The sequence below is a fragment of the Astatotilapia calliptera genome, chromosome 17 (genome assembly GCF_964374335.1).
Source record: "Astatotilapia calliptera chromosome 17, fAstCal68.1, whole genome shotgun sequence".
In the NCBI taxonomy this organism is placed as follows: domain Eukaryota; kingdom Metazoa; phylum Chordata; class Actinopteri; order Cichliformes; family Cichlidae; genus Astatotilapia; species Astatotilapia calliptera.
This window is the reverse complement of record NC_137438.1, coordinates 18,832,559-18,842,519: the sequence shown is the minus strand read 5'-3', so window position 1 is coordinate 18,842,519 and position 9,961 is coordinate 18,832,559. Positions and strand designations below refer to the sequence as shown.

Below are 9,961 nucleotides of genomic sequence, written 5' to 3'. Positions count from 1 at the left end.
AGCTTGTTAAGCTGAAAGACCAGCAGCCATTTCTGATTAATTGCATATTGTGCATAAATCTCTGGACTAGCATGCTATATAAGCGGCTGCCAACTCTGAGATCAGTTAGGAACGGTGTGTTTTGTAACATAAACAGAGCTATCATTAGCAAGTAAACGCCTATATCTGGTATTGATAGATAACTGATATTCTCATATACACATTTAATTTGATTAGCCACAGTTGCTTCTGTGAAGCTAATATCAATAAATTAAAGTCACGAAGATCTGAAAATGAAAAAAGAATCTTCTATGGCGAGGCTTTGAAGACAAAAAGTTTGTTTTTATTTAAAGATTTCTATGAGGCACAATAGTTATCATTTTTATCGTGAAAACACGGGCGAAGCGGCTACCTGGGTCACATGATACAGTGCTGAGGTTCAAAAAAGATGGAGAGACGACAAGATACCTGCAGACAACACAGTTCTTAGTACAGAGGCATGATCCAAACACAAAAAACAGAAATGATTTGACAGTCATTAGAATAACACCGAGAATAATTATGGAGAAACAGTCAATGAAGAACTAAAACATTTAACCATCATCCACCTTTCAGTCACTGACTGTTACATTGTGGATTAAAACCGAAACATCTGTCAGAATGAAATGAAACGTTTGCTTGTGTTAAGAAGCTAAATACAGCGTTTAGTTGCTACTGCAGGTCACAGCTTAGCATATGGCTTTAGATAGAAAATCTAACATGGAGACCTCAAACAGAGACAATAAAACCTCATCAAGTCTCACGAAAATACACATAAATGCTACAAAAGCTACATTTTCTTTGGAGAGGACAAATGAAATTCATTGACGGCATGATGGCTTTTAAACAGCTGGATCCTGGATTATAAGGAAGTTTTAATGGTGTTAAAGAAGAAAAACAGGAGCTAACGGTAGAAACAGATTCAAAGTGTGCACAAATTTTCTTTCAGATCCCTTAGTTTTTGTTTTGTTTTTAGAAAGTTTTTATCCAACAGCATAATGGAAAGAGAAAATGTTGGAGAAAAGGGCAGAAAGAAAGTAGATGAGAGAATCAGAAGAATTAAAATGATAAAAGTGGCAAAAACAAGGCAAGCAAGCAAGCAAGGACAAGTATTAAAAGGAGCAGCTGTACAAATAGAAGAAAGGGTCCAAGAAGCAGAAAAGGTAAAGAATTGATGACTTTTGATTGACTCCTTCAGGCACTGATTATGTTTTAATGACGCTACATCACTCAGTCGTGTTTCTGCCTCTCTACATTCATGGAGTCAAACTGTTCATTCTCACTGTGACTGGATCTGTGGTTATTCCCCCTACATGTTTAAATGACTGACACAATATCTTTGTAAACTGGTGTTTATGTTTCCCTAAACGGTCTGGAGAACATTAGCCCAGCCAAGCTCAGACTTTTTATCTTAATTAGGGGATTAGGATGGACCACTCTCCATGAGGAAGCACTCCAGAGAAGTGCCCGTGGGAACCAGACATCCTGTGCTAGAAAGAAAGTGTGTTAGGGTCACGGGTGTCTCACACAGGACACCAGAAGACGAAAGCTTGTTTTTCTTCACAGGTTTCTGAAGAGCATCAGACAGACAGTATGCATCAGATGGTTCAACTCAATTTTGAAATGTGGTGGCACACTAAGGTGCTATATGTATAATCTTGTTTCTAGAACCAGAAGTACCATCTTTGGATATGTTATTAGCCAACGTGAGCTGGCTTTGTTGGCAGACTACATTAAGTAGCTTCTTTAGACAGTCTGTTAGTACAGTAATCACACAGCAGCCATGTTATTGGTCGGATAACATCATTAAAAGGCTCCAAACGGCTCCAACAGTACAAACAGAGGTCCAGTTCAGGGAGACCAGTTAGCGGAAGCGAAGCCTAGCAAACAGCTAGCAGCTATAGCCACCTGTGTCACTATCCACCTGTCAGTCAAAGAGGCCTCACCCCAGCAATGCAAACTTTAAACCTTAATACAATTTAAAAAGATGAGTTACAAACTAAAGGGTGAATACAGTATAAAGGCCAATTCAGTGATTGTATCAGGCTGTAAACATGTTTATTTCTGTTGTAAAGTGTTAATATGGGAGTCTATGGGTACTGACCAACTGCTGGCGCCCCTGCTGGACGTTAAAGGAACTGCAGCTTTTGGTACTTCCATGTTGGGTTTACTTTTCAGACCCATGTGTTGTCCCTTAAGCGATGACTTCCAATGAATTTTTGTTGAGAGAAAAGGTCTTTCTACAATTAAAATACAGAGAATAAACTGAATTCTTGCTTGGTATTAATTAATTTCAGGGGTAACCTTCTGATTTCTCATGGGTCAGCAGACTGAGAAGTCCCACCAATGTTCTCAGGTTTGTGGACTTTCAGCTTTTTCCACAGCTGTTCAGTTTCCTTAAGATCAGAAATTAAAGCCTCCCGTCATCATACACACATATTTGGGTCATTGTGCTGCAAGTGAGACAGACGCTCATTTTTGGAGCCTCAAGTGGACATTAGAGGAACGCCACTTGTGAATAAATTTGAATTTTGCACAAAGATCACTGATGAAGACAAAGAACAATCAGATATGAATCTGACGTATTAAACAAACAATACATTCATGCTCTCAGGCTTTTTTAAGGAATGGTTAAAAGGTGTCCAACAGTCAACACAAATCTAAGACAGGATGGACGTTCTCATGAAAAGTGATGTGAATAAAATGTGTTACAGCAGCAAAATTCAAGTTTACAACGAAACATGATGGCAGTCTCCTAGCTGAACCCGAGGAGGAGATGACAGGACAATAACAGCTCACTCGCTCAGAGAACAGCTTGGCAAAAATATTGCTTAAAGCAGGGTCGAATTTAGACTGCTGGGCATGTTTGAAAGGCGGTGGTAGACATTTGGAAACAACAGTTGATGATTAAAAACTCCCCCTGATACAAGATGAATCACACTTCGTGATTGCAGGTCTATTGTTAACTCTGCTACTTGGCAGAAAATTAAGTAATTTTACCCAGAGCGTTTCTGGAGATGAGCTTAAATATGTTTAAAGCACTTAATTTTTTGTCTAAACTCTTCCCTCAGCAACTGTCACGAATACCAGCAACACCAGGCAAACACAGCTGTGCAAACCAAACATCACATGTCCCAGCAGCTCTGCAGACTTCCTGAAACATGTTTCACATTGATCGTTCTTGAACAGATCCAGATTGAGAAGCTACTTCAATGTCTTCGCCAACATGTGGGAGCTGTGAAGATATTCAAATTAAAACTCCCTACAGCTTCTCCACCACCTGCTGTCTGCTGCTCAGCATCGTTACAGTTTGCAGACCGTTTAATGAGAAAAGCAGAGAGGCTTCAGCACCACCAAACATGGCTGCCTTTTCCACAGGACGTGACGTGGGGTGCCAACTGCTGCCATGGAGGAACGTCATCACGAATCAAAAGAGGAATTGCTGATGCCTTCAAAACAAGTGTTTGTGATTTCTTATTTAGCAAAATTTGAAACATAATTCTACTTAAATATGATGCTGTATTAATATAGATCAGCCATTTCCAGACTTGCAAGTTCAAAGGCCAACTTTCAAGTCTCAAAATCTCCTGTGGCATATGAGGCTAAGACGTTTACTGCTCCCAAAATTTTTAAACTTCTGATTCTTTTGTTGACTCGAGAAATAAAAGATAAAAGAATAACACTTAATTAACTTACATACTTTGCTATACTCAGGTGGCCCTTCAAATTAACATAAATCATACCAAGTGCAAAATTAAAATTTTATACACACAAATAAATCCTTCCTTATGATCCAGTATTAGCATGTGTATGACACATAATAATATGATACATAATAACTTAAATATTTTTATTTAATTTAGATCCTAACTGTTATGGACTGTTAAGGAGGATTAAAACTTTCACTGAAAAAGCCTCTAACTCTTGTTTCGCCAATTTGTAAAACTGTTATTTAAGATAAAACAATGTTTGAACGTTTGCCCGGTGCCTTTTTTTGTGTAATGTATCTCTGTTAGGGCACCGAGCTGCACACTAGTCTCTGACCCTGAGCTGGATAAGCGGAAGAGAATGGATAGCAGGATGAATGTTCATCGTCCAGGAAATCAAAAAAAGAAATAATTTGAGCTGGAATTTATTGTAGTGCTCCTTGGTACATTTGAATATTTCTAAATTTTCACAAGCTGATTATGACTGGGAACCAATAAGAAGATTTTGTGAGACATTTCTGTGGAAGCAGTACATACTGCCTCTGTGGGTACCTGTATAACGTACAAGCTATAAGCCTCCTGTCCCTTAGCTGTCAGCTCAGAGGTTTTTCCTGCCTGTACAATCAGGGTTGAAGCCGAGCGAAACCATCTGCAGCACAGAGAATCCCCCGAGCACCCGCACACTTTACTCACATGGTCTAGATTCTGTCCTCATTACTTCTGAAGGCAGCATGTGGAGGGAACCCCGGGCCATGGGCATGTGTCGTTTTTTTTTTTACCTTGGAGTGATACCAAGCAACAACGTGTCTGTTTAACATCCTACCACAACCTTGTTATTGTCCTCCTAATTAGACTTACTGACGCTTTGCTTTGTTTTGAAGCGTTGAAAAGTGAACAATGTGGCACAAATTAAAGTAGAATTCTACTTCTAAATACTTTAAAATGCAGTTTTAATGGGCCAGAACCCCTATACTGACAACTGCAGTCCTGTAGATAACATTGGGATCTAAAGTTATCCATTTATGGATATTTTTCATAGAGTAATATTTAGTTATGGTGTTTAGCTTTAATGTCCATAGAAGGATTGAAGACTAAAAAACATTAAGAACTAGTAGTCTAATCCATAATCACCAAAATATGACAAAATTGGTGATGTTTCAATTAAAGAGACTTATGATGTACTTGAAACACCACTTCAATGTCCATAGAAGGATTGAAAACCTTAACAACAATAATAATAATAATAATAATAATAATAATAATAATAATAATAATAATAATAATAGCAAAAGTGTACTTTACATTTCCACCTTTTGAGCTTTTGCCTTGTGTCTTATTATTTTAATGGTACTGACCGGTAAGTTAAAGCCACGTGCATTTTGATGAACCAACTCATGATTCATTCATGATTTGCTTTAGGTTTGGTTTCAACTGGATGGAAACCTGGCTTAGTGAAATGGGACAGCACGTTTAACATCTTTCTTTTGACATAATTAGGGCAGTTTCAGCCCAGTTAGAGGAAATAATAAATTGCCAAATTTAGACCACAGAATGTTCTACCTCCAACATTCACTTTTAATTATATAGTATCAGACAAAAGTAATCTGTCAGTTGCTTCAGGATGCTTTATATCTTAAAGTAAAAAAGTTATAACTGACTTGCAGGCGCCTGGTCTCTTTTACACTCTACTTTGAAGGGAAACTGTGGTGCAGCTGATTTTACTGAGCTGAATACATGAACTTTGTATTTTTTTGGGTGCGACTTGAAGGGTAACGTTGTCAGTAACATTAGCTGTGGTTGTTTCTGCTGAGCTCCCTGCTGTCTGCCAACACCTTCACGGTTCAAAGAGCTCTTGCATCGTCAACCCTATAGAGGATTCGAGTCCCTGAAGCAATAGGATCCACTAATGGGCACTCTGATGAGTCACCAGTGTATTTGAATACATAAATTAATAGTGCAGGTTTAATTATTTAAATTGAATTCCAAATATTGATTTAAAAATACCCGTCTATTTGCCTTTTACTGGCTCTTTATATTTTTCACCTCTTCACTTTTTACCTTAAAATCCAGTCACAGAGCTGAGCAGCCAAAATGTTAGAAAAACCCACACCAGTCGACCTTTCAAAAAGGTCTTTGGAAACTCTGACTCTGAAAGTATTTCCAGAATATTCCAAGACTGTTTTAACCAACTGGATTTAACCTTCTAATATCCACCAGGTACCTGGCAAACCTTTTAGTGTAAACTTTAGGGCAGGGGTCCCCAACTCGAGACCTCAAGGGCCGGTGTCCTGCAGTTTTTATATGTGTCCGTGATCCAACACAGCTGATTCAAATGGCTAAATTACCTCCTCATGTCTTGAAGTTCTCCAGAGGCCTGGAAATGAACTAATCATTTGATTCAGGTGTATAGACCCAGGGTGAGATCTAAAACCTGCAGGACACCGGCCCTCAAGGCCTGGAGTTGGGGACCCCTACTTTAGGGTTATATGGGCTTCAAAAACTAGAGTTGTTAAATGAGAGTTAAATGTCAGTCTCACAGTCTTACAGTTCTTCAGTTATGTCCATTTGTGTATGCAAAACAGGTGAAAATTACAAGGAAAAGTTGATGTGAACCTAAACTAGTGATCTGGCAGATGTTACGAGGTTAAAAACATCTTGCACAACCCCCCCCCCCCCCCCAGTAAACAACCAAGAGCACAAGAGACGACTAAACAATCCAGATATTTTCTATGACCATTGATACAAATCAAAGAGAAAACAACAGTTGTGACTGTGTGCTGGTAAAAACTTTTTTCATCAAAACAAAATCATTGCTAAGCTCCTATAGGGTTCAAATTGTACTATAAAAGTGCTGTAGTAGACAACTATTTATCTTCACATATGTAATATGTCTCATTTGTTAGAAGACTGATGAAAGAAATTCTCAGCAAAAGACTGCCTTGAGTTGCACAAGCTAGAACAGCAGAGACAATCCTGAAGGTAACATCAGGACTTTGCACCTCTGTTAAGAAACATTCATGGCTACTGGGACTTGAAGGGAAACTACATTAATAAGAGAGCTACAGAAGAGCAGTTACTTCCCAAGAGTCAGTCCTTATGCTTGTCTTGTCCTGACTGCATCATCAATCACAGCGCGAGGGTTTGGGTTGGGCTTTGATAGCATCCTATTAAATCTAAATCTCTGATAGAATCTCAGCTTTCATGCTTTGTATAACAACTTAAAAACACAAGTCAAAGATCAGCACAAGGTGTCAAAATTTCTAAGAATCAAAAACCCTACCTGATTCAAATTTGGCTGATCTCAATCATTTTCTTGCAACAGTGTATTTGCCAGACTCACCTCAATCCAACTTTGTCCACTTTTCTAAAATTGAAATTAAGATCAGTGTTTATCGTTTTGAGATTGGAGGAGATCCAGCTCTCATCGCTGAGGCAAAAGTAGGTCATAATGGGACTTCCAGTTCAATAATCTGAACTGGAGATGGTTAAATTTAAATAACTTTTAGCCCATTCCCAGAATATCTTGAACATATATTGTTCTATATGTGATTAGTTGCTGCTGGACGAAGCCAGAAACTGATGGATGATCACTGAAAGATCTCTGATGAATACAGATTTTTCCCATTTAATAGTTGGAACAAACTTATTTATATAGCTGGTCTATAACAAATTATATAATCCAAATATTGGAGCTCACAAGTAAGCTGAAATGACTGAACAAGTATAACAGATAAAGATACTTGATAAGAGACCCTTAAAACACCAGAACTTAATAAGTCTGGGTTTCTTGATGACTAGAAACCAGACCCAAAGTAGAATCAGCTATCAGTACCCAACACCAACTACCCTCATTTAAACAGCCTTTCATTGCTAGTCAGAAGATTTCCACTGATCCACTTTAAGCTAAAATCAGGAAAAAGTCTGAAGTTTTGTATAGTCTTCCTGCTGAAATCTATAGGCAACAGTGGATGTCCCCTCATCTTCACCTCATTCAAACATTCTGATCATACCAACCAGTCCGGACAGCAATGGGTTGTTGGTGGCGTCTTTAGCCATTAAGTCGACTTCGCCCACCGGCTCATTGGCATTCTTAGTGATTTCATGCTGAAGAAACATCTTTCTGCTCGCTCTAATGTTCCCGATCTCTGCGCCGCACTGGGACCGCAAACAGCGGCAGGGTCCTTGAGGGCGATGACAGCTCGGGGTCAGAGTTTGTCGTGAGTGGGTCTCTGGCCTTGCTGCCGCAGCGGTCAGGTGGCATGGCAGACAGGTCTTGGCAGACCTCATAGGAGCACTTCCTCTTCTGGAGGGCCTCGGCTCGAACAGCCAGGGAGCGAGCACATACCGTCAGGAGCACAATGAGTGTGCCCAGAAGGAGGGAAACCATTGGCCAAAGAACACAGTGTAACAGGACACTGGTGTCATGGGAACGGCGCCACAACACGTCATCAGGCCTGAAATAAAAAGAAGAAAAAGTAAAAGCACGAATTTAACATGGTGTTAAAACACTACTCTTGGGATTGACTGTTAATTCACTGACCTCCTGCAGGTCCTTCTACTTTTACTCCTTTTTCATACCAAACCATCTCCTGTCACTAAAATTAAAGGCTTCCTACTAATATTTCATGTTACAGACAATGAAAGCAAGATAGAAGCAAGCACCCCCTTAATCACATCCCATCAGGAAAGCTTTGTTTGAAAGTGCCGAATCAGGTGAGCAGTAGAGTAATTTTTCCACAGTAATGACAATGATTTTTTTCTATAAGAGGAATTGCCCCCTGCTGGTCATTAGAAAGAATGCAGTTAAGGTCCATGGGCCTCACTCGGAGTATATTTAATGACTAGCTTGCTTAACTCAACAAGTGTTTATGTTGTTATTCATTTAGGTAGTATAGCTAATGTTACATTAGCTGGATATCGTTAACTGCAATCCAACATCGGCATACTCAAATAGACATCTTACTAAAGATAAACAAAATCTATCTCTCCTTTTGAAAAGTGGCATTGTCTCATTTCTGAATCTCAATCTTCACATGATTAAAATGAATTGTACACCTAACAATTTAACAAAGAAAGGCAAAGCTGCTTCTATGTAACAACAAAAACTAACAGCAAATTTCCCAAAAATAGAGTTAAGCTATCTGCAGTCTAACTGAGCACACATTCATCTCCACAGTTAGCTGTGGAGCATCTTTAATCATTTCAGGGTCCAAAAAAGTTAAAATGTACAGCACTGCTGTTACTTGTAAATGAAGACAGAAAATTAAATATCAGCAATGTTTGGGCGGCTGGTGAAGTCTTACTAGTTGACAGATAGTGGTGTGATAACTGGTGGCTAGCTATAGAGCTGTGGTTAGGCTAATACAAACACATTAGCGGAGGGAAAATGGAGGATGAGGGTTAAAAAGTGTTCAGTAAAGTTCATGCTGAAGTGAGCATCTAAATTCTGGGCCATTATGAGATCAGTAAGGATTTTGTGAACTGTGAATCATGCCGATGCTCTAGTGGAATCCCAAAATAAAAATTAGGGAGTTGGAAGTGACCAGAAGAAAGATCTCCTCCAGCTGTGCACAGTCTAATTTAAGCTCTCATACTCTGACTGACACCACCAAAAAGTTTTGGGATATAACCTTCATGCCACCTCTGAAATAAGCCAGACATCTAGAGACTACATGCTTTTCTAAACTTAATGAAAAAAGAAACTTTGCGTGTTCCAGTTTGTTCTCTAAAACACCAAAGAAGAGCTGATGTGTAGCATCAATGAGCTCCCACTGGGGCCTCATTTATGAACCAGCATTTCCTCATTCGGATCTTTCTGGTGCAGAGATAAAAATAAAACTAACCAAGGTCACAGGTAAGCACTGACGGTGAATTATCGGAGGATTAAGCTGACACGCTAAAGCAGATCTCTGGCTTTTCTTTGTCTCATCAGTTTTTTGGACAGAGCCTGAATAAAAAGAGAGGAAAGAAGAGCTTCTTCAAACATCTCTCCTCCTGCTCTTATTATGTTTCACTGCAGTATTTATTTTCAGGTTGTAACCTCAGCATCCTTCTGCTGTTCTGCTCAGTATCTCCTGCTCACCTCTGATAATCCACCTTCATCATACTGTTGACCTACATTTTCACCTTTATGTCATCGGTAGTGTGATAAAGGAAATTCAGAAAGTCAAAATATCTTATTTTAGATGAACAGCAAAGTCATTTTTTTCTGCTGGTCTCTATTTGACTCTGCAGTC

General features: G+C 39.1%; 1 protein-coding gene across 1 annotated transcript in view; it reads right to left on the bottom strand.

The window, feature by feature from the left end:
- Positions 1–300: 300 nt before the first annotated feature.
- The window catches only part of LOC113009375 (calcium-activated potassium channel subunit beta-4), a 41,334-nt gene continuing 31,673 nt past the window's right edge, over positions 301–9,961 (bottom strand). The window contains exon 4 of the mRNA XM_026147639.2: positions 301–8,179. Coding sequence (XP_026003424.1) covers positions 7,855–8,179 — 325 coding nt within the window. The 3' untranslated portion in view covers positions 301–7,854. The remainder of the gene's footprint in view (positions 8,180–9,961) is intronic.